This window comes from Miscanthus floridulus, chromosome 6, assembly GCF_019320115.1.
Source record: "Miscanthus floridulus cultivar M001 chromosome 6, ASM1932011v1, whole genome shotgun sequence".
Lineage (NCBI taxonomy): Eukaryota > Viridiplantae > Streptophyta > Magnoliopsida > Poales > Poaceae > Miscanthus > Miscanthus floridulus.
The window spans coordinates 131,337,041-131,362,693 of record NC_089585.1 but is presented as its reverse complement, the minus strand read 5'-3'; the positions used below and the strand labels follow the sequence as shown (position 1 = coordinate 131,362,693).

At 48.8% G+C, this 25,653-nt stretch overlaps 1 protein-coding gene across 1 annotated transcript; it reads right to left on the bottom strand.

The window, feature by feature from the left end:
* Nucleotides 1-21,069: 21,069 nt before the first annotated feature.
* LOC136459645 (uncharacterized) lies at nt 21,070-25,036 on the bottom strand. The gene is made up of 5 exons (XM_066459488.1): nt 24,715-25,036; nt 22,551-22,730; nt 21,974-22,100; nt 21,739-21,852; nt 21,070-21,353 (listed from the first exon to the last, which is right to left on the bottom strand). Exons 1-5 carry the CDS (start codon nt 24,910-24,912, stop codon nt 21,238-21,240), a joined length of 735 nt encoding a protein of 244 aa, XP_066315585.1. The 5' UTR covers nt 24,913-25,036; the 3' UTR covers nt 21,070-21,237.
* Nucleotides 25,037-25,653: the final 617 nt, after the last annotated feature.

The following is a 25,653-nucleotide window of genomic DNA, read 5'->3' as shown; positions in this document are numbered from 1 at the left end:
ATCTGTAGCTCACTTGATCGGTAAGTGTGGTTTGTGTGAGGAATAAATCATCAGCCGGTTAGGAATCGATTTGAATCGCCATCGCTCCTGGATAGTGAGCACTTGACTCGAGCTACAGCATCATAGTAATTATGATGGAACACTAATGGTTATCTGGATGGTATGGGATATGCTAAATCTAAGTTGGTAACTGGATGTTATTGGTTAATCAAGTGATTGCTATAGTATAGGTGCTTACCTAGATGGATATGTCATAATAAAGATGATGCAAAGTACTTAAAATGGTTTCTTCATGATAGCTTATGCTTTTCGCAAACAAGTCAGCTAGCCCACTAAAGAAAGCCTTGCATAATCCTTGGTGTCACTTTATTTTGGTTTAAGATGGGTAAGTCTAGCTGAGTACCTTCTCGTACTCAGGGCGTTGTTCCCATTGTTGTTGCAGATGGTCAAATGTACTATGGCTATTGCATTAACTGCCTGTACCCAGCGATGGGCGACAACTAGGACCAAGGGCAATGGTCACTCTGTATCTCTCATCTGATGCTTTTGTTGGAGATGACTACCTGCTGGCACTGTATCTAAACCAAAAGTGTGTGTGTGGCTTTAGAACTATTTGCTTCTGCTATTTCAGTTTGAACTTGGGTTGTAATAACTTTATGTTCTAAACTCTGATGTATCCAACTGTCATTGCGAATTTTATGTAACATGTGACGGTAATTGCTAAACTTGTATGATCTTGGTTTGTATGTTGATTGGTTTGAAATCCTTCGTGGTTTCACGGACTACCGAGTTATACGGGCTTAAGTTTGCTAAATTATCTGCTTCAGCGGAAGATTTCCTTACTTAATCTCGTATAATTGGTCGGTTTTGTTACACCGACTGACTCAAACTGGACGTAGGACACATTGCCTGAACCAGTATAAACCCTGTGTAATTGAGTGCTAGGCCACCTCCGATCACAACGTACGGCAAAACTATAAATATTTACTTGTTGGTCACTTTCTGCACCGACAGTTGGTGCTGTCCATGGGGAAGACGCTGTACGTTCAACACTTTTTGGTCATCGGATGACCAACTTTTCTGCCACCTTCGCCATGGCAGGCTCAAGCGATACGACTCGCTTCGGCTCACTGGAGTTTCCCGCACTCCCACTGGTTGGGATGTGGATTTCACCCATCTTCGAGCCGCCCTAGGCCTTCCTCTTCGGAAGCCTAGACTTCGTTGTCGACCGGCTCGGCGTACTACACCTCCACAAGGAGACTCATTCTGGCACCCATCGGAGGGGCGCCCTCCATCGGCTCCGAGACGCGCGACGACTTCAACGATGAGGCATCTATGCTTTATTTTGAGCAAACTCTCTGCTCAAACCCCGCTGTGAGTGATATACATACTGTTATTTACTCTCTATTTACTATCTCCCACCGATTATCTGGAGGGACCGTATTGACTGCATCATGGATACCATACGATCGGTTCCCCGACAGCCTCGCGTCCCCCGCGGACACATGCGCTCGTGGGCTCCGGGGGACGCTGCCGCCATCCCCCTCACATCTAAATTCATGGGAATTGTGAGCTATGCTCCTACCACTTTCCACAAACTCTCGGATGATGAGGGTGAGAGCGATGGCTCTAGCATCAGCGATGTGGCACCTAGCCACTGTTCGTCCTGGGAGTGCGCTATGGCAGACGCTCTGGAATAGTCGCCGGTCGTTGCAGAGTCTACACAAGCTCACACCCCTCCAGACCCGTGTGCGGGGGCCCTCACGTTTGCGTAAGGGCACGTCGAGGAACTACGACAACGGCGGCAGAACCAACCGCCGCCTGCGCTGGCATGCTTGGTGCAGCATGTTGTGCCCCATGCGCATCACCCGGCGGGCGTCACTCGGGGTCATGCCCGCCAGGTCCAAAACGACATCATAAACAAGGGGAACGATCTCCTATAGTTCGCTCGAGCTAGCCAAAACATCGCTATTGCAGCAATGCTTCTGTGCGGTGTTCCTGATCCCGTCAACCCCTAGGAGCGGGCGGTCTACCGGAACCTCCGGGTTCTGGTAGAAGCCGCCGCCGTTCAACAGGCGGAAAGCTCCGCATCGTGACTCCAACACATGCCCTCTCTCCCCACCAGGGGAGTGGGGATGCGCCAGATGGATTGCTCCGTTCGCTCATCGCTACAGCGGCTAGGTGTGGCTCGGGAGGCAGTAGCTGCGTCGTGGTCTGACCTAGCGCCTACTCCGCACTGACCGCTAGTACGCGAACTACTCGGTCACACCAGGAAGCTCGCAGCATCGTCAGCAACCAGCATCAGGCCCAGCAAGATGATGACATCCATCGGGCGGCGGTGAGAGCAGGCGACACGGATCCCAGTCGAACCATCGAGGGGAGTGGTGAAACGCGCCCTAGGCATGGTCTCTGCCCAAACAACCGGAGTCCTAGCCCTGAGGGCTCGAGACCACGGGCCTTTGAGCAGTGTATCTGGAGAGCGCCATTCCCACCGTGCTTCCGACCGCCCACCAACATCACCAAGTACACCGAGGAGATAAACCTCGGTATTTGGCTCAAAGATTTACGGCTCGCCCACCAAGCCGGAGGGGTGGATGATGACTATTTCATCATTCAGTATCTCCCCATGTGCATGGGGGAAGATGTTTGGGCATGGCTTGAATTCCTCCTGCACGACAGCATCTGCGACTGGGCGGGCCTCAGGAGGGTCTTCGTTGGAAATTTCTAGGGGACGTATGTCCACCCAGGAAACTCCTGGGACCTCAAGAGTTGCTAGTAGGAGCCCAACATGTTCCTGCAGGATTACATCCACAGGTTCTCCCAATGATGCAACTCCCTCCCTGATGTCATCGACGCGGATGTCATCAGCGTATTCCTCTCTGGGACCACCTGTGAGTCCCTAATCCACAAGCTTGGATGCCTGAAGCCCCGTACCACCCGCGACCTGCTCGATGTCGCCACTAACCACGCCTCTAGCGAGGAGGTGGTTAGAGCGGTCTTCAATAGGGGCTAGGACAAAGGCAAGGCCAAGCACACAGACCAGGATGAGGGCCCCTCCACATAGAGGGGCAAGAAGAACAAAAAGGATCGGCACTAATTAGACAACACCACGTTGGTCGTCATGGCTGGTCACACGGGCAAGCAGCCCTGACAGGGACTGCCTGACCACTTCAACAAGCTCATGGATAGTCTATGCACCAACCACGCCTACCCCATCAAACACCTCTACAAGGAATATGAGCTCCTCAAATATTTCCTATGATAGGCCGGTGGGCCAAAAGAGGGAGACAACAAAGAGGCGGTAGCCAAGAAAGGAGGTATGACGAGCAAGGATGGAGACGGCTTCCTCGACCCTAAGGAATGCATCATGATCTTCGGTGGATCCGACGCCATCTGGACCAAATGCCAGCATAAGGTGCGTTATAGGGAGGCATGCGCCGCTGAGATGGCCGTCCCCTCCTTCCTCAGTAGGTCGGAATCTCCGATCACCTTCGATCAGAGGGACCATCCCTCCTACGTCGGGAGACCAGGACACTACCCGCTCGTTATCGACCCCATCGTCTGCAAGAAGTGCCTCACCAAGGTGCTGATGGATGGAGGTAGTGGCCTCAACATCCTCTATGTGGACACCCTTGATGCCATGCGCATCCCTCGGTCGGAACTTCGCCTTGCGGGTTCTCCCTTCCACGGGGTGATCCTGAGAGCGGAGGTATACCCACTCGGACAGATCGATCTGCCCATCATGTTTGGCAACCAAGCCAACTTCCGCTCAGAGGTTGTCACCTTCGAAGTGGTGGACTTCCTAGGGTCCTACCACGCCATCTTAGGGCGGCCATGCTACACCAAATTCATGGCGATCCCCAACTACACCTACCTCAAGCTGAAGATGCTAGGACCGAACGGCATCATCGCCGTGAGCAGCGCCTTCTTGCACGCCTTCACGTGCGACCACGAGCATTTTGAGCTCACCAACACGGTCATCAACTCGTCCGAGCTCCCGCAGCTCGGGGAGTCGTCGACACCGGCAGTCCCAGACTACAACAAACCAACCTCCTCGACGGCCTTCCGCCCGCTCGAGGAAACCAAGGCGGTGGGAATCAACCCCACTGACCCAACCAAGATGGTATGGATAGGGACCCAGCTCCTGGCCAAATAGGAATGTGAGCTCGTCGACTTTCTACGCGCTAATCGCGATGTCTTCGCATGGCAGCCTTCTGACATGCCGAGCATACCGCGGGAGGTCATTGAGCACGCACTGTGCCTCATCCCAAGCTCAAAGCCCACCAAGCAGCGCCTACATCGCTTCAACGATGAGAGGCGTAGGGCCATAGGCGAAGAGATCGCCACACTCCTAACAGCCGAATTCATCAAAGAGGTATTCCACTCTGACTGGCTTGCCAATCATGTTCTTGTTAAAAGAAGACCGGGAAGTGGAGAATATGCGTTGATTATAATGGCCTCAACAAAGCATGTCCAAAGGATCGCTTTCCTATGTCATGCATAGACCAGATAGTCGACTCCACCTCAGGTTGCGAGATCCTCTCCTTTTTGGATGCCTACTCGGGCTATCACCAGATCATGATGAAAGAGTCCGTTCAGCTCGCAACCTCATTCATCACCCTATATGGTTCGTACTGCTACATAACCATGCCTTTCGACTTGAAGAATGCTGGCACCACAAAGCTTTGCCGACCAAATCGACCTGCTCGATCAGCCTGATCAAGCCGAGAGGCCAAGACCAACGATCGACGTCTACGTTGATGACATAGTGGTCAAAATGACTCAAGCTTGCAACCTGATCACAAACTTGGCCGCAATGTTCGCGAACCTCCGAAGATTCAACATCAGGCTAAATCCCGAAAAATGTGTTTTTAGGGTTCCGAAGGGAAAGCTGCTAGGATACATTGTGTCCGAGCGCGGCATTGATTCCAACCCTAAAAAAATCATGGCCATCTCCAACATGGACCCTATATGCAATGTCAAGGGTGTGCAAAGGCTCACCGACTGTCTGGCTGCCCTAAGTCAATTCATCTCCTGGCTTGGTGAATGGGGGATGCCACTTTACAAGCTCCTAAAAAAGACGGACACTTTCATCTAGACTGAGGAAGCTCAGTAGGCACTAGAGAACCTCAAAGCGTCCCTGACATCAGCCCTGATCCTCATCGCTCCCAAATAGGGAGAACCCCTTCTCCTCTACATCGTGGCAAGCAACCATGTGGTAAGCGCCGCGCTGGTCATCGAAAGGGAGGAGTCAGGACACCAACTTAAGGTCTAATGGCCCATATACTTCGTCGAGGAAGTACTCACCGACCCCAAGGTCTGGAACCCCTAGGTGCAGAAACTCCTATACACTGTGCTGATGGCGACCCGGAAGCTCCTGCACTACTTCACCGACCACGAAGTCGCGGTCATCACTTCATACCCGCTCGGGGACATCATCCGCAACTACGACGCCGCAGGACGAATCTCTAAGTGGGCACTCGAACTCATGGGCCATGACATGATGTACATCCCTCGTACCACCATTAAATCTTATTCTCTCGTGAATTTTGTCACCGAATGGATAGAGGTGCAGCTATCGACCCCGAACGTTACCCACGAGTACTGGGCTATGTACTTCAATGGGTTCATAATGGCGCTCAGCTCGGGGCCTAGAGTGGTTTTGATCTCCTCATACGAGAGTAGGCTCTGCTACGCCATCCGCCTCCACTTTTCAGCCTCAAACAATGTTGCGGAGTATGAGGCCCTCATCAACGGACTACGCATCACCATCGAGCTTGGTGCTACGTGACTCTACGTTCGTGGCGACTTAGAGCTAGTCATTGATCAGGTCATTAAGGAGTCCTCCTACAAAAGCCCCTTATGGCAGCATACTGCCAAGAGCTGCGCAAGCTCGAGGACAAATTCTAGGGGATCGAGCTACATCACGTCCCCCAAAAGGACAATGATGCCACCGATTTTCTTGCAAAATTGGCCGCCAGGCGGGATCCATCCCTAAGCGGGGTCTTCATCAACGACGTCCACGAGACATCCACCCGCATCATGGAAGGTCTGGTCCAGACACACCCTGACGCCCAGCCATCACCCTGGGGCTCCAACCCTAACGCCAAGCCAATGCTCAGGGGCTCTGATCCTAGTACCTCCATGACAATGTCACCCGCCAACATTGCCATATTGGCACTTGATCAAACCAACTAGTGAACGCCGCTACTACTTGCCTACCTCCTCGAAGAGGTTCTCCCACCCAAAAGGACTAAAGCTCGATGGATCGCTCAATGTGCCAAGACCTTCGTCGCGCTCGGTGACAAACTCTACAAACGGAGTCCATCGGGGGTGCTCCTGAAGTGCATCCCCACCAACTAGGGGAACCAACTCCTCCTCGAGGTCCATGCTAGGATTTGCGAACATCATGCGGCCCCAAGGTCGCTGGTCAAAAAAGCCTTTCACCAAGGTTTTTACTAGCCCAACGTGCTATGAGATGCAGAGGAGGTCGTCCGTAGGTGTGAAGGATGTCAGTTCTACGCTTGGCAAACCCATTTGCCAACATAGGAGCTCCAAACCATCCCCATCACCTAGCCATTCGCGGTTTGGGGCCTCGACATGGTGGGACCCCTTAAAAAGGGCTCAGGCGGCTTCACTCACCTACTCGTAGCAGTCGACAAGTTCACCAAGTGGATAGAGGCCAAGCCCATCACCAACATTCGCTCGAAAGAGGCAGTCAAATTCTTCCTCGACATCATCTACCAGTTCGATGTTCCAAACTATATCATCACTAACCATGGGACTAACTTCACCGGAAAGAAGTTCCTAGACTTCAATGATGGATATGGCATCAGGATCAACTGGGCCTTGGTAGGACATCCATGAACTAACGGTCAAGTCAAGCATGCTAATGGCATGGTCCTCCAAGGACTTAAGTCACGCATCTTCGACCGATTTAACAAGTACGCCGGGCGTTGGGTTACAAAGGTCCCAGCAATCCTCTAGATCCTGAGAATGACCCCAAACCGATCCACAGGGTTCACACCCTTCTTCCTAGCCTATGGAGCTGAGGCAGTGCTGCCCTCTAACCTCGACCATGGTGCCCCAAGAGTGAAGGCTTTCGACCGCCACCGAGCTGCAGAGGCTCAGCAAAACGTAGTTGACCTGCTCGAAGAGGCTGGCGAGACGACCGTCATCCGCTCCGCTCGCTACCAACAAAACCACGAAAGGAAGATCAGGGGGAGGATACTTGAAGTCGGCGATCTCGTACTCCGAAGGACCCAATCAACGAAGAAAAAACACAAACTCTCTCCACCATGGGAAGGACCCTATACGGTGAAAGAAGTAATCCGATCGGGCACCTACCGACTGGAAGACGACAACGACAACTTTCTCACCAACACTTGGAATATTGAACAGCTACGTCGTTTTCCCCCTAAATTTGGTCTTACCGCTTTTTAGTCAACACTTGCTCCTATAAAAGCACCTAGCCCAAACATTTTCAGCCCGGGTCGCTCGGGGGCTCCATGAGGGTATAATACTAAATATTACCTCTGTTTTTTACTATCACATGGTAACAACTTTATCCCCAAACAGAAGCGCATTCCATTCCTTTGATTGCCCTACATGACTCTGTTCTTACTCCCAACCGAACGCACCCCGCCACGACCTACGGTTACAAGCAGTCGAGCCCCGTGGGCCATGGCCAGGTTCTTAATAGTTGCTGCCTATGGAACTAACAGGCAGGTGCGAAAAAGAAAAGATAAAAACAAAAGTTATGCCAGGATAAAAAACAGGGAACAGATAGTGGTTCTATCACAAGAACAGAACTGATGGATTCATTGATACAAAAAACTGTTCACACGGGGGCCCACCCACAACTATTATATTTTCTAACTACTTCTTATCCAAATACTACTGCAGCCCCTCGACGACATCGCCTGACGCTAAAGGAGAGACCACGGCACACGCTGCCAGACATAATCGCCGCTACAGGGGCCCCGCCCAGTTCCGTTCCCTTGACTTCGATGAGCGCAACGGGTACCTCAAGGGACCCGCCCGGTTCCATCCCCTTAACTTTGGCAAGCACAACGGGTACCTCAAAGGCGTCGTACCCATAGATGCTTAGCAGAAGAGCATGGAGCTCTTGACCTTCTCATGTAGTCAAGGCAGCTCCTAGGCAAGGACGCTGCTACCGAGGTATGGCCACCATGGCTAGAAGAGATCTCATCAAACTTTATGAACTGGCCAACTTGAGCAGCTCCAGGCGTGGAACCCTCCACCAGCACGATCCTAGGCAACTTCCCCTCCGACAGGGCTTGCCCGATGAAGATCCACCGGAGAAAATCCTCACATGGCTCCATCCCAAAAAAGGCCTCACAGATGAATCCAGCACGCCACCCCCTTCGGTGGAAGCCGCCCCTTCTCAGGCAAAGACGGCCAGCACCGCCCCGGGCAGCCTCCAGCTCGACATTGTGCTCTAGATTCATGAAAGGATATGTCAGTCCTCCCCCTCGCTTACCCTCTCTCTCACTTAGGAACCACCGTGGCATACAGGCACTCTCGGTGAGGAGGAAGAAAGAGGAGAGACAATAGTTGGAGAACAAGCAAAGGACTACGACGGAGAGCCCTATCCCTCCCCCTATTTAAGGAGAAAACACGACAACTAATGAGGGGCAAAAGACCAGAGCAAAAAAACTCTCTCCCTTCCCCCATTCAATGCAAATGGGAAACGATGGGATGCACCCTGACCGATGGGACGCACACTGACCGATGGAACGACGTCTAGTCAGATGGAACACCACCTGGTAAGACGGGAAGTGGCCTGGGTATGGCCCACCACCATCACACGCTGGGCGCGAAACCAAAGCGTCATCATGCGCAGGCTGCTCTCCGCCTCCCAGGCGGGACTTGGAAAAACCCAAACGATGGGATCTCCGCTAGGAGAGACCATCAGACTTCCAAAGTTGATCAAACAGCTCAGGAAAACACCAAGAGATAGGTAAGGAGCGAAGGGACGCCCCATAGGCCACGCCAACTCTATCATGAACGACGAGCATGGGTCCTGGTCAAACATTTCTGATTGGAGCTCTTCAAACCCCGTCACTCGAGTCATCAAGGTAACACTACCGACCCCTGCTATTTCTTTATAATCATTTCATACATCCATACACGCATTCATTCCATATGCCCGTGCCCCTGGACGATTCAGGCCCTGAACCGCCTGGGGGCTCGGGAACTAAGCATCGCACATGCAGCGAAATGCATCACAACGCTCCGTGTTGCTTCACGAAGCGGCAGTTGCCTCATTCGACATGAGCAACGACCGACTGGGGTTCGAAGGCCGACCAATGAAGGGCTTGAGGCCACCCCACGTCAAATAGAGCCAGGGAAGAAAACACAGATGAGCCCCGTTCGGCCCTCGCCCAGTCTGCCCCAAAGCAGATAGGGTCATCTCAACCTTCTCATTCGATCCTAAACCTTTGCCAAGCCTATAGAATCTCTATTAAGGGGAGGTCGGTACACCACCTGGGTCATTCTCCGGAATGACCTAGGCATCTGCCGGGTTGTAGGTAAATGAGCAGTGGAATGTCACAAGAGGGCTATGCCATCCCCGTCATGAACGACAAACCCGGATTCCACTCGATCATACCCGTTAGCGAACTCACCGAGCGCGTCACTCGAGCCCAAGCGATCGAGACAAGGGACAAAACTCAGGCCCTCCGGTTGTGAGAAACTAAGGATGGGGTAACGCACACAACTCAAACCGACCCTTACCAAAAGCCCAACAGGGCTCAGGGGCTCAAGGCACACCAAAAACCAAGGTCTACGACCCCAAACTCGCCTCATCCACTAGGCTACGCTTCAACTACACATCAAACGCCTACGTCTGTGACCCTGAACTCACCCTATCCACTCAGCTATGCTTCGACTGCCCACCAAACGCCTGGGTCTATGACCCCGAACTCGCCTCATCCACTCGACTATGCTTCGACTGCACACCAAATGCCTAGGTCTGCGACCCCAAACTCGCCCCATCAGGATCCACGAGCTTTGGCTTGCCCAATCCCTAAACTAACAAACTAACTACCTCGGTTGTGCGGGCTGCACCAAGGCTAGGATCCATGACTCTGACTCACCCGATCCCACAGCGTGCACCGATGCCAGGACCCATGAGTTCCATCTCGACCGATCCCTAAACTAACTGTCTTGCCTGATCCCATGGCGCGCACTGACGCTAGGACCCACGAGCTCCGTCTCAACCAATCCCTAAACTAACTGTCTCGCCCGATCCCACGGCGCGCACCGACGCCAGGATCCATGAGCTTTACCTCGCCTGATCCCAAAACTAAAACGCCTCGGTTGCACAATGATGCCTTGGTTGCTAACTCCATCTCGACTAAAAAGCACGCACACACGCCTGCTAACAAAAACACATCCTAGACGATTCTGCCCGAATCACCCGGGGGCTACACCCGCGGGTGCGCTCACGTGCACCCGCATATAGAACAAAAACCTCCCCCACTGGCAACACAAAAAAACCCCAGATGGTTCTACCCAAATCGCTCGAGGGCTCGAAGGCTACACCCACGGGTATGCTCGCGCGCACCCGCCGTCAAGACAAAAATCCCCTAGACGATTCTGCCCAAATCGACCGGGGGCTCAGGGGCTCCTGTCGGTTTCATAAACCTAGGGTCCCTCACAGACCGGTTTCCCAACAAAGGCTCCACCCAAGCAGACAATGCGCAACTCATGGGCCAGCCCAAGTATTTGAACAAAAGGCTAGAAGGGCAATCCAATCACCGACCGGAAGGTCTGGCCGAGGAGGAGCGGCGCCCGTTTTCTGACTTCGGACGACCTCTCTGTCCGAAGCGCTCACTTCGGTCTCCAGCCCACCTCCGGATGGCCTCTTTGACTAGAAGGCCTAGTCAAAACACTACTTCTAACTTTGACCCGCGTCTTCGACCAGGTATATGGCAAACCCCTGCTCACAGCTCTTCTTCGACTGGCACGATCAGAACCGACTGGGACCAACCGACCGGGGACGCCCGCTCAGAAAGGACCAAGGAACGAACGAAGAAAGCAAGGTAGGGCGCACAAGTCAAACCATGATACCAGGGACCATACCCTATACACCTGTAGAAACAGTACTCTACAACCTCCCTGGCACAACAGAGCCCAAACAGTGTTGTAGGCGCTGACATTTTCCCCTACAGTATTGTGGGCGTCGTTAACTCTCATATGGTAAGGCTCCCCCATATGCCTCTAGGCATCGACAGTGTTGTGGGCGCCGGCATTTACCATACCGAGTGAACATGGTAAATCTCCTCACATGTCTCTAGGCATCAACAGTATAGCAGGTACCGACATCTACCATACCCGAATAAGACGACGTAACCTCCCATGTGCATCTGACATTCAATAGTGTTGTGGGCACCCACCAACATCCTGTACCCACCAACGTGGGCAACAAGGCTTAGAAGCATATATACTCTCTCCCTCTCACTTGTAAGGCCATCCCATTTATCTATAAAAGGGGATGCACTCTCCCCCAATATTCAGATTCATTTTAGATAGATCAAGTTCACTTGTTCACAACAACATAACCGCCAGGTCCGAACCTCAAGCACACACTTGAACACTTAGCTCATAGCGGGGCTCCCATCACTCTTGGCCCTTCCGCCCGAAGTCGACCAGACCTCTCGTACCTCCCATCTTTCTCCTTCTCATTTGTAACCCCGCTACAAACTTCGAGCACCTGGGCTCAGGAATAAAGTCACCGACCGACTCAAACTGGACGTAGGGTACATTGCCTGAACCAGTATAAACCCTATATCATTGAGTGCTAGGCCACCTCCGATCACAACATACGGCAAAACTACAAATATTTACTTGTTGGTCACTTTCTGCACCAACAAAGAGCTAACACAAGGACTCAACGATAAGCCTAGACACATGCTAAAGGACACCAATCGAACGTCGATTTGCACCACCGCAAAATAGCATACTCGTCGGTTCACCGTGACTATTGTGCCCTACACTACTCCTCGTAGCTATGCCGCCCCGCTGCCACCCTCCATCTGAGGGCCAACCAGTGGAATGGAGACTAAGAGTGGTGACGGTCACACAAACCCAAGATCATCGGACACAGCGACCTCCCTTGAAACTGATGGTGACACCTCCAACACATCTGGGCCCACATACCACCATTCAACGCCGTCCATGGGGAGGAAACCTTGGAGGGGAATGGCGGCAGCAGTGGAATCTCAACCCGGCATTTGATTTTATGACACCATCAAGGAGAGCACTGACGGAGCAGAGACGCTAGAGGAGGACACTCATTAAACCATCGACAACGACCAGCAGCCAGGGCCAGTCTCACCCAAGAGGGCACACCAAGGAAGGCAATGGAAAGGACGGGTGGAGAGGACAAGGAGAGCTCAGAGTGGCATCGGGGACATAGATGGCCGCAGGTAACGACGCCTCCAACAAGGAAAGTGACATCCACAGACACCACTATCGTAGAGCAAAGTAGGGGTGCATTCACCCAGAGAGGCAGCCCTGTCAAGCAGATAGCAGTAGCAGAATCTTCAACGATGCATCCAGGGAGGGGCATGACGCCTGGTGCGCCATCGTCGCCGGATCGGACAAAGCCAGATAAGGCTTTCGCTCAGATCCCATACCAACCTGGCATGCCGGACTTGGCCGCCCACCACCACCAAGCTGCAATAGGACACATGGCAACTAGGCTGTGCGCTCCGCGGGATGTTCACGCTGGCATGATGTCACGGAGGACATGCCCCAGCATACTGCACTGTGAGGTGCAGGTACGCCTCTAGGTCGCGTCATCCAGCAGCAAACGCCGCGTCGTAAAGAGGCAGGGCATGTCCACGACGGTGTTCCGCGGCCAAGGGTAGCGAGGAGCGACGTGCGACCATTCGCTGGCCACCTTGGTAGGCGCCCATGCTCTCTATCTACCGAGAGCCACGCACGACTGCGTGGGCCACCACAACGCTAGGCGCTGCTGCTTGGCCACGGCGACGCTCACCCTGGGTGTTGCTGCTTGGCCGCTGCTACTGTTGGCCCCTGAAGGCCACTGCCGTGGAGGCTAGCAGCCACCCATGGCACCCATGGCGGTGCTGGCCGGGTCACGTAGCTCACGGACGCCGCATGTCCCTTCGCACGGCTTGGCGCTCCCAGCGCCAAGGGCGGCCGCTGCACCACGCCTACTCTATCGAGGAGGAGCGTTGGTCGCCGCGTCCCATCGCTAACATGTGTTAGATCTGGGATAAGAGGAACCGGATCCAGGGTCAGGGGCCCTAGATCTGGTGCATCGAGCCTGCCTCCAGCCATCCAAGCTCCAAGGAGAAACAACGATGAGTGGGGAAGTGGAGGTTAGGATAGGAAGGGAAGGGGATGGAGCTGCTGTGGGTAGCCTTTTTGAGCGCCGCAGCGGGCCGCCGCCATCGTCAGCCGGAGGGCGGTGGCGGTAGCCGGGGGAGCTGGCCGGCGCGGGATCTAGCGGCGACGGCGGCGGGTGTGACCCCCCGAGTCGCCCTGGGAGATGACGTGGAGGGAACGGGCTGCCATCACTCTATTTTGTATGCCCAATTTTACGCCATTATGTCAATCCATGGACTGCGGTAGAACCTATCCAACCGATTTTAAGTTTCACCACAACCTAAATAGATTTCATCGTAAGATACTTAACCAAGTAAACTATACTCAGTTTACAAAGGTATTATAATGTTATTAATTACAAAAGAAAACAAAAAAGCTCCATTAACAATGATGGAATGTCATCTATATAGCTAACCTATTGAAGATGCTCTAACTCAAGTTTAGAGGATACTATTCTACACTTAGGACCTGTTTGGAGGTGAAAGGATCTAACAATGCCTAGAGGGGTGAATAGGCGTATCTAAAAATTAACTACAAATGCTATATTTAAATTTGTCAGTCAATGTCGGAAGTCCTGACACTTTGGGTCGAAACTCCCGACGTCGTCAGAAGTTTCGGTACAAACTGTCAGAAGTCTCGACGCCTATGTGAACTACAAAAGTAGTGCCAAATTTAACTTTGCGGATAAATAATCTTACAACCCCACTTCCTATTGGTTTGGTGAAGATGTTGGGTCACTCCCTTGACTCCAAATTGCCTCCAAACCGTAGATCGAGTCCAAACCCTAAAATGAAGTTTGGGAGAGAGAGACAAACAAATACAAGTAATCTCGAGAAAACACAACAATAAGTACACGGGATACAAGGATTTATCCTGAGGTTCGGCAACCCCACAAAGGAGCTCCTATGTCCTCGTTGTTGAGGTGACCACAAAGGCCGAAGTCTCTTTCACCTCCTTGCCTCTCTCAAAGCAACTACAAAGGTCACTTGAGCTTTTCACTAAGAAATCAAGGGTAATATAAACTTTTCAAGGCTCTTCCACAAGATGGAAGCTCTTGGACAACACCTAGCCGGCTAGGGGCAAAGCCCCAAGAGTAATAGACATAAATCTAGCCGGGTTGACGAACAATTCAAGTGCTCAAGCTTGCCAAAGTGATTCTCTCACTTAATCCACTCTCCTTTCACTCAAAACCCTAGGGAAATCAAAGATTAGAGCAAAGGGGAGAGGAGAGGGGTGCCTTGAATGCTTGGGAGTTGTTTTTAGATGCAGTGAATTAGTGAATACCGGTTAGAAGTGAGGAGAGGGCTATTTATACTCATAGTAGAAATCTAACTGTTTAGATCTACGTTGGAAGTTCCGACGCAGATCTCGGGACTTCCGACATTAATAGAAAACACTGTTCACGCAGGGTCAAAGTCCGCACGAGCAAGTCAATGTCGGAACTCCCGACAAACGTCGAGACTTTCGATGGACGCAGTCAGCCGGCCAGCAAAACCCCAGGTGTCGGGACTCTCGACTTGGGTAGGGACTTCCGACTGTCGGGAGTTCCGTCTCACATTGGGAGTTTCGACGGGCGTAGTCAGCCGGCCAACAAAACTCTAGGTGTCGGGACTCCTGACTTGGGTCGGGACTTCCTACTGTCGGGAGTTCCGACTCACGTCGGGACTTTCGACGGCCATGGTCACCGCGCAGGCTAAGTGACTGGGCGTCAGGACTTCCGGCGTGAGTCGTGACTTTTGACGGTCGGGAGTTCCGGCTTACGTCGAGACTTCCGTCACCAACAGTCACCGAAAAATATTCTACATGCTCGTGGAGTGCTAGAGTGTCTCTCTTTTGATTTTATTTTTATGCTTTAGCACTCTATCTTCCTCAGACCAACTAAGTTTGCATCCCTCTTTATAGTGCGGCGGATCCTAAACTCAAAAAACAAAATATAAAACTCTTGGAGAGCACTTTGAGTTCGTTCGCATTTACAACTTTAAGAATTGAGGGATACCATTTCATCTTTATCAACTATTTGAATCTTTCATGGGACTAATAGCTGCGACATATCTCATTAAGATCACATTAGTCCCTAATTTGGATGTCATCAATACACCAAAACCCACGTAGGGGGCAAATGCACTTTCAGGAGGACATGCATTACATCAAAAATCTATGCAAATTACAGGTCTGGAAGTTTTTCCGATGCATGCTGTGTTTTGTTGTTTGGAGGGCCAGTTAGGCTACTAATTTTACATTCGGTTTGTGCCAATACCGTCAGGAAAAAATGACATCTACCGAGGCCTGGAAAAATAAATGACAAATATCGGGTCGTGTCTGTGCCTCATGCGTTCGCTAGACTCTACTTATTCCGTACGGGGGGCATTGCCCCCCTATAACAATACAAATTTTTTTTACACATAATATATGTAGTAAATAGTCTATATTATATTAAAATAGTATAACAATAAAGAAAATATTGTTATATTGTTTATTGATATTTTTTAGACAACAAAATCACACATAATATATTAGAACAAAATATTTTGATTTATCTAAATTTGTTTGCCTATCATATTGGATATAACTATTAAATTTTTTGGTTTATTCAAATACTTATGTTCATTATAATTTATATTTTATTGAACGCGTATTTAACTAGCAATAATAATTCGATGACCATCTCTTTTTATTGTGAATCACACTATAAATGTAGACACTCACGTACATGCATGTACGCACACTCCTATGATAAAACACGTCATATCCACTATGAGCACTTTCGAAATACTAAGCTGGTAGATTTTAAGATTCATGAGTAATCATATGTGCCCCGTTATTGATAGACACGGTCACCTACCACGGGTGTGAGCAATTTTAAAATACTAAGCCGGTAGATTTCAATATTCATGAGTCATCATATGCGCCCCACTGTTGATATGCATGGTCATCTGCTACGTGAGGAATAGCGAGTATGGTTAAATCATCAAATACTAGAATAACTCCAGAAAAATAGGAGCCTAATTCTGAGACAAAAATCTAAACAAATAAACTACACTCAATTCTCATATTTTGAAATTCTTCGACCAGCCTCCCTTATGCATAATTCCTGGCTCAGACACTGATCGATCACATCTGTTTCTCAGATTTACCTTCCACTCGTGATCCCATCTCTGCTTGTGTGAGAACCTTTGGATTGATCGACCTCAGATCAATTGACAGTGCGGCTTAATTGCAGTGAGACCTGAGCTTACTGGATTGATCGACCTCAAGATTTATATTGTGTTTTCAGCAACCAGTGACTGCACAAGCAGCTATACTACATAGATCGTTCGAGATTGTCATATACTGATATGTGGTGTTGAGTTGCTTTTGTTTGATTTGCATTTCTGATTCTCTTGAACGATTGCAAAATTTGGAGCTACCATCATAATTTGATTCCTACGTATGACCCATTTACCACCGTCTCATAGTGTGTTTCCAAATAGCATTTCACAGGCGGATAATTATTGCCTGGGTTTCTTGTGTACAGTAAAATACAAGGGTAAACAAGTTACAAGTGTATATATTTCAGTAACATCCAAACAGGCTCTTAGAGTGGATTACTATTCTTGATCCTCTGTGGCCTATTTGGGTGCAACTCTCGCACCGGCTCTTAAAACCAGAGCGGGCGGAGCCACCCAAACACTCACGCGAGAAGGAATGAAGGAGCGCTTCTAGCCCACCCAACATAACCGGAGCTCTTTTCACGTAAGGAGGCAGAACTGCTAAGATTGGCTCCAGTCGGGGGCTCAAGCTCCACTCCATCACCGGAACGCACGGAGCTAGGGATGAAAACCAACAAAAACAGCGAGAAAATTCCTTTCCTGTTTCATTTATATATTTTCTTTTGCGAAAACATGATTTGAGTTTAGAAAAAACGAGATAAAAACAGTATCATAATATGCTGATACACGGAAACATACAAGAGCAAAAAAATTAAATTAAGATCACATGATCTAATATTCACTTATATGCCATGTGTGTTAACATGCATAATTAGTTTTTTTTTAGATGAAAGGGATACCCCCGCTTTTGTATTACCAAAAGCAAAACGTTTAACAGTACTTGCGTATCGGCGCGCTCGCAAAAAATCATGGCCTTAAGCCAGTGTCTGAGACATAAACCACATGAATACTGACATTTAACGACGCATCAGGCCGACCCGAAGCTACTTCTGTTAAGACCGAAAGCTTAGCACCCGATGGCTCCGACCCTGATGGTAAACTTGTCTCTTCCACCTCCCTCCACTGCAGTTGAGGTGGTAAGCCTGCCTTGATCTCCCGCTGTCGTGCAACCTCCTCCACTTGCAGTCCAGTGTCCGGCTTGAGCAAAGGTATCCATCTTCTCACCATCTTGACGATCCACAGAAACACTCTTCTCATCCCTGTCCATATAACTCCCTGAAAATACATTTCGTTTCTTAGTTTCCACACAGACCAAAGAACTGATGAAGATATGATATTGGTAAGTTTGTGACGTTTATTAGCAACCCAAAATCGAGCAATCGATTCAAAATTGTCCCCCAAATCCTGACCCAGCAATTCAGAGATAATAAGCCAGACATTTTTAACCACACACACTCAAAGAAAAAGGTAAGACTCATTTTCACTAAAAAACATGCAGGAGGGATCGCTAACATCCCTGCGCTTGGCTAGGTTGTCTCTTGTTAATAATCTATTTTTGGACAAAAGCCAAAGAAAGAATGGTAAACATGCGTAATTAGTGATTAGTAGATATATTAATATAGTACAAAGACATGTAATTATTAGACATATCCTATAAAACGAAATGGAAACGAGATAAATGCATGCCTATCCCCCATCAAAACAGGATTATGTAAAAACAAATAAACAAATCCTCTGTTTTCTGCCTGGATCCTATATTTTTATATTTTCCCATACGAAATGGGACAAAAGTATAAAAACAACCAGACGGGAAGGATTATGTAAAAACAAACAAACAAATCCTCTATTTTCTGCCTGACTTCTATAATTTTTATATTTTTCTATATGAAATGGGACAAAAGTATAAAAACAACTGGACGAGACGGGGTTTATTCCGTCCGTTATCATCACTGCAAGAGACTACTACGCAGAGCATGAACACCGAACGCGCCCTGAAACACTTCTTCGCGGCTGCCGACTTAGTTTTCTTTTTTCCTTTTTGCGGAAGGAGCCGACTTATTGGACCTGTTCGACTGGTATTAAAGCCGACTGATAAGCCGGCTGAAGCTATTTTGTTGTGAGAGGAAAATATTATAGATTCTAGCTGATAAGCCGACTGATAAGTTCAAGCGAACAGGCCCATGAGCTTTGAAATTGTACAAACGACTACGCGTCAGGCTAGGCCTCTTCCAACGAACGTATCGACTGGGATGTTTGCACCGCATGGAAATGCAGTCTTTTAAACGACAAGGCATCGTTACGACATGTAGGTGTTGTTTGGATAGTGGGAAATGGGCCTGTGATAGGGATATGAGCCTAGATGGATATCATATCCAGTGTTTGGATTCATGCTATAGCCAAACGATGGATTGGGTTTTGAATCTCACTTCCCAAACCGTAATCCACTCATCCGTATCCCATCGTATATCCTTATCCCTTTCCCACTGTTCTAAAAAGTTCTAAAAAGTTTTTCCAAAAAGTACTATAATAACCATCACATTGAATCTTACGATATGTGCATAGAGTATTAAATGTAGACGAAAAAAAACTAATTGCACAGTTTGGTTGAAAATCACGAGACGAACGTTTTGAACCTAATTAGTACATGATTGAATACTAATTGCCAAATAAAAACGAAAGTGCTACAGTAGCCAAATTGCTAAATTTTACACAACTAAACAAGGCCTCATCGTGCAAACGCCTCCGAGAGTCCGAGACTCAACCTGGGCTCCACCATGCACGTGCTCGCGCCATTGCCTGCACACGCGAACTCTACTCTGATGTTGGAGCGTTTGATTCGAGCTACTAAACTTTAGTAGCTACTAAACGGTTTAGTTATTTTTAGTAATTCTAGAGTTAGAGAGTGTTTGGTTCGAGCTACTAAACTTTAGTAGCTACTAAACGGTTTAGTTACTTTTAGTAACTTCAGAGTTACTAGAGAGGACTAAAGCTCTTTTATTAGCTTTTAATCATAGCGTTGGGTTAAAAAGTTACTAAAGTGACTAAAAGCTACTAAATTTAGTAGCTACTAGGCGAACCAAACAGGCCCTTACTGAAAAGGACTAAAGTCCTTTTAGTAGTTTTTAGTCATAGCATTTGGTTAAAAAGTTACTAAAGTGATTAAAAACTACTAAATTTAGTAGACAAACAGCCCTAGACTCGTGCAACTTCGCCCCGTTACGAACTCTGCAGGGGAATCAAAGTCGATTCAGATCTGCTGAGGCTAGAACGCTTCCTCCCTCCTGTTGCCGCATCTCAAGAAGCACGGCGAGGGAGACGCCAGCAAACGGGGGATGGACGGACTCCACCAAAGCGGAGGCCTACTCGCCGGCGGCGGAAGCCACGTCCGCCCGTTTGTGCATGCGCGACAAAGGAGGCTGGCAGGGACGCTCAGGTTCCGCCGATCCACCCTCTGTGGCACCAACGGACTTTGCCGCAGTCATGTCCGCGCTCGACGGCGGCGGGCGTCCACGACGCTGCAGGACCCGTCCACGAGGGCAACGGGGTCAAGGGCCTCTCTGGATTCTACAGCGTGGCGCAGCTGCTTATGGAGTTCGAGGAGATGGTCCTGGACGCCGGCAAGGCCAGAGACAGTGTCGCATCTGCGTTCGATGCGATGGAGAGGTCGGTTTCTGCGCAGTGGGCAGCCATGGAGGAGCAGCGGTGGCTCATGGATGTCCGATGTAGAGAAAGGAGATGTACCATGCCATCGTTGAGGATTTGCTCTGGGAGATCGTCGAATAAATGAGGGATAAGGATGTCCGACGCCTACACTGCATCATAGCAGAGGGTGCTACTGAGAATACCTCGGACGAATGCCAATCTCTGAATGACAAATCTTCCTAGCTGCACTCAGCAAGGCATATGTATCCCAGAGAAGTCAGAGAGACTATGATTCGGAGACGCCTGCAATGGTCCTGTTATGATTCGGAACAGTAACGTATCTCCCAAGAGGAAGCTGAAAGGCTAACAGAAAGAACGACTGATTCAGAAATCAGATGTCAACTGTAGCATGTGTCATACTCAGCAGTGTTCAGAGACCTATTAAGAAGCTTTCGGTTCAGGCATACGATGCACAAAATCTTACAGAACAAAAAGATGAAATGGAAATCAGAAGTAATCTACAGTATGAGATGCACAGTATCATATTCAAAGACCTGGTCAAGAAACTAGGTGGTCAATCCGTCGATCATCTTATCAAGACCTCCACCGAAGATGAGGTGCATACAGCTCTTCTTGCCAAGACTACGAATGCTTGGAAGATCACTACTGAAATGGTTCACAGTGAGAGACTTATCAAGGAAGAGATCGGCTGGGGGCACGACAAAGACGCCAGCGCCGTAGGTTTGGGCATAAAATTGTGACCCCGTGCAACTCACGGGCATATATCTAGTAGAAAAAAATGACTTTGTATCGAGGAAAAAACCAGTGTTCAAAATAATCATGCAAGTGCGCACTTGGGAAAGCATCTCTAACAGTCTACCGTGCGACAAGTGCAAACGCAACGCAATAATCCAATTCCTCTTCCATGCCCCACCTTCAGATCGATTTGCAGGTATATATTTGGATAATAATAGTCCAGGTATGTGACGCACAAGTGCCTTGAACAATTACAACTGAAATATGCCGCCTAGTCATATTCATCCATGTCTTTCTTCACGTCATGTTACTTCTGGAATTGAATGCTGTAAGAACCAGTGTTTGGATCTTTGACGGCTTTGAAATTGTCAACACTCATTCCGAAGCGGCCCAGCACAGAGTTCCCCAGATCTTTCAGCTTTGCTGCAAGAGATGACATGGGTCCATTAGTAGCAAAAAGAAAAATGATTCACGGAGAAAAACATGTCCATTACTTGATCACTAGGCACAACGGCACGTGAGATTATCAGCAAAACAAACAAATCCTGATAACAAAAGGAGGGCATTGAAATTAATTTTATTCAGTGGTAAGCTTTATGAGCAACATAAAACTTTGGCATTTTCCTTGCACACAATGCAGATTGTAACTCCTAAGCACTTCACATTTCATTACCAAGTGTTTCCTGAAACAAACATGCTTTGCAAGAAAAGCCATTTTACAGAAGAGATATCTACAGCTTTCCACAATGAGATCACAAAGCGCCAATAATGCTGTTCGTGATACTTGAAAAAAAAGGCAGCACATTACCAATCATTTCTTCCTTCATCTTTTCCCCCTTCTCAGCTGCCAGGGGCTCAAGTCGGAAAAGAGACCTCGTGGCTTGTTGATTTGAAGGATCCACTTCAATAACCTTTTTCATATCTATGAGCAGTGATCAATTGACAGCAATCAGAAGTAGTGAACTTCAGCGATGATGCATGCTTATGTGAAAGGCGGTAATGTGCAATTGACACATAAAAACACACAAGAGAAAACATCTAACCGGCAATAGCTTCATCATAGTGTTCAAGCTTTTCATGCGCTTCTGCTCTCCGAAGCAAGGCTTTCAGGTATGTTGGGTTGAGTTCAAGTGCTTTTGTGCATTCTTTAATCGTCTCATCATGTTTTCCCTACTAACACAAAAGTCAGCATTGGGGTCTGCTTATAATGAGACAAAATAGCTTTATTCAACAGATGTGGTGATCCAAGTAAATAACAAAGAGATTAAAGGTGAATAGTACAATACATTTGAAACTAGACTAAACAAGTGCAAATATTTAGCAAAAGTAGAAGCAAAGATTTCAACTACCAAGACACCAGGTAGGCAGCACATTCAAAACAGTGTTTGCTAGCAAACTTAAACAAGAGCGCAAGGACAAGTCCTCTCAGGTTAAAACAGTAAGAAGGAATCATATCAATCAGGGGATAACAGTAGTGGTAGCAGGCCAGTGGATACCATCTTTATGAAAAATACATAACCACACTGCACTAATGAACTTTCACAACATTAAGGAATCATCATGGCCCCATAAATATGCTCTGCCCACCAAAGCTATATTACAATCAGAAAAATGGCTTACCAGTTTCAGGAAGCACACAGCACGATTTGAATGGCATGCGGCACGTATATCCTCAGAAGATTCCAGCTCAGCAGCAATTTGTAATGCCATTTCATATTGAGATAATGCTTCCTCATATTGTCCAGCACCAAAAAGCTTGTTTCCTTCTGCTTTTGCATCATTTGCTTGGCTTCTAGCTTTCTACAGAAAGTAGAAGGAGTACTCATTTACCCGAGTGCAATAAATCTCCCCAGAAAGGATGCTAGAGAATTTGGACCCAAACTAACAAATAATTTAACAATAATAATGAGCTCCAAGCAATAGCCTCCAAGAGGTTGTAAGATGATAATGAATTGAATTGCTGTCTATATCATGCAGTGGCAGTGCCAGCACAATTATATACCAAGACACTATATCTGATTGTTTGTGGTCATTCATTCCTACCTAGTCTTGCCGCAAAAATTAGCAAATTTTACAGATAAGATATGGTTTATCATTAGTGAAATTTTGAGGACAAGTCTTTTAAAAAACGCGTTGGCCACATCAGCTTTGTATGTTTCACATGTATATGCATAATTTTCTAGCTGAAGACTTTGCCTTTACTGCATTCATTCATCATAACTATTTATAACCAAACCAGACACCTAATCAGTATCTCCTATAACCGAATTTTTTACTTTTTAGCCCTTTTTTCGAAAGTTTCTCACAAATAGACCCCTGGCGGAAAGAATTCAGAAAATGGACCCTAGCTCGGCGCCACCGATGCTGGCGCCGAGCTCGGCGCCAGCGTCCCTGGCGCCGAGCCCCTGGGCTAGGGCAAACTTACATGGAAGGAAGCTCGGCGCCAGTCACTCTGGCGCCGTAGATGCTGGCGCCGAGCTCGGCGCCGTTGACGCTGGCGCCGAGCATGCAGTACGACGTGCGTGAATAGCAAAGTACGACGTGCGTGATTTTACAGCAGAGGTCAGAGGGCCAGATTACGCCAGAAGGGGAGGAAGGAAAGAAGAATCCGCTGGATCAGGGACATGCAGCCGGGCGGGCAGGGCCAAGCCTTGCCCTCCGTGTGCCGTCCCAGACGGGTAGGGCTGAATACCAGACCAGTCTGTCGATGGATCGATTGATGCGCGAGCAGAAGTGAAATTTTTGTATTTTGGTCCCTTTTGAAAACATTTTAACCTAGCCTGTTGCGGGTGCCGGGAGACCATTCAGAGCGGTAGAGACGATGCTACCGGAGGTAGTGCATGCCCGCTGCCTAGTCTGTTGCGGCAAGCCAAGGTAACGTCTCGGCGCCATAGGTCATGGCGCCAACCACTAAATTTAACCTAACACCCTAGTTTTACCGTGAGATGAATATATAAAATTTTGGCTAAGTCCCTAAATTTACCATGACTTGGACATTGTTAAATTCTAAGTTGTCCATGAGATGGTAAATTTACCGTGAGATGGACAACTTAGAATTTGGCTAAAATTTTATATATCCATTTTGGCATGTTCGGCGCCAGCGTCAACGGCGCCGAGCTCGGCGCCAGCATCTACGGCGCCGAGCTCGGCGCCAGAGTGACCGGCGCCGAGCTTCCTTCCATGTAAGTTTGCCCTAGCCCAGGGGCTCGGCGCCAGGGACGCTGGCGCCGAGCTCGGCGCCAGCATCGGTGGCGCCGAGCTAGGGTCCATTTTCTGAATTCTTTCCGCCAGGGGTCTATTTGTGAGAAACTTTCGAAAAAAGGGCTAAAAAGTAAAAAATTCGGCTCCTATAAAGCATGGTATAACCAAACTAACGATCACCTTCATTCTAATTGAGCATGGTACGAAGCTCAGATATTGTAATAATATCATATATATGAACAAAAGCACCAATGTTTCTTCACCAGGTAATCTGAAGGAGTTGTCAAATTAGAGAATATATGAAGTCTGATCAATGGAATATAGCTAGTGATCCACAAAGTACTAAACATATCACCATCTTACAGCTGTTCATAACAAAACAGGGGTGGTTATTGGGGGTCCATCACTATCCACAATCAAATCTAGCAACGAAACTACTAGCTACTCCAACTCTACGCACGAATCAATCAATCAATCCTACAACCTAGTTCAAACACCAAGCAATTGAACCCCAGATTCGTGCATCGCAGTCAGCAACCATGAGGAGAAATACAATAAGGACGCTGGGCGGTCATGGCACTACCTCTCGCAGCTGCTCGTCGGTGAGCGCGTCCTCGAAGGCCTCCTCCTCTTCTTCCGCAGCCCTCGACGCCTCCCCGCTGGCCGCGGCGGCGGCCGCCTCCTCGGGGGCCGCTGAAGACGAGGGGCGCGCCGCCTCCCCGCCGGCCGCTGGCGACGAGGGGCGCGTCGGCTCCTCGGGCTCCAGCTCGATCACTACCATGTCTTGCCCACGATGGGAGGATTGGATTCGCGAACTCGCTCGGGAAGTCTTCTCGGAGACGTGCGTAGAGGGGTACTGATACCGAATGGATCGGTGACTGCGGGGTTTGTGCGCTTTTGGGACGTGTTCGGAGGAATCTGGAAGCGGGCACCAATGGGCATCAGGGCATGTTTGGTATTTCAACCACGCTTTAAATCAAAATCAGGATTTCTTCCACCACTAGCTTCCATAAGAATCACGGGGCAAATAATCGTTGTGAACCACGCTTACGTCATCTGATTTTATTATGCATGAGTAAAAGTTTTATCACATGTTAATCAGGACCTCAGCAGAGCCACTAATGGCTTAACCAGAAATCTTGGATCTAACATGGTAGCTAAGGCTTCTAGATATAATGCATTGAGAAACCCCTTACGTGGAGAGCCATAGTTTGCTTGATACCGTAGGAAGTAGATGCCATCACCCAAAGTGCATGGAGGTCTCCTTGTAGGACAGTATTGGCACTAAGGCCTTCTGCAATGTATAGCTAAAGTGATGTCCACAATAGAATAAGGAGATTTAGGCAGTAGCCACCACTCAAAACACTGCAGCCACCAATTCTCGCCATTTGGAAAACTAGGAGCGGCAAAAGTACAGGCGGCGGTGCCATCTTCGTTAAAAATGGTTTTTAACGTGGGAGTCTGATTGCCACTCTAAAGATTGAGCAGTAGCTTTACCTTTTTCTTAATATATCACAGTGGG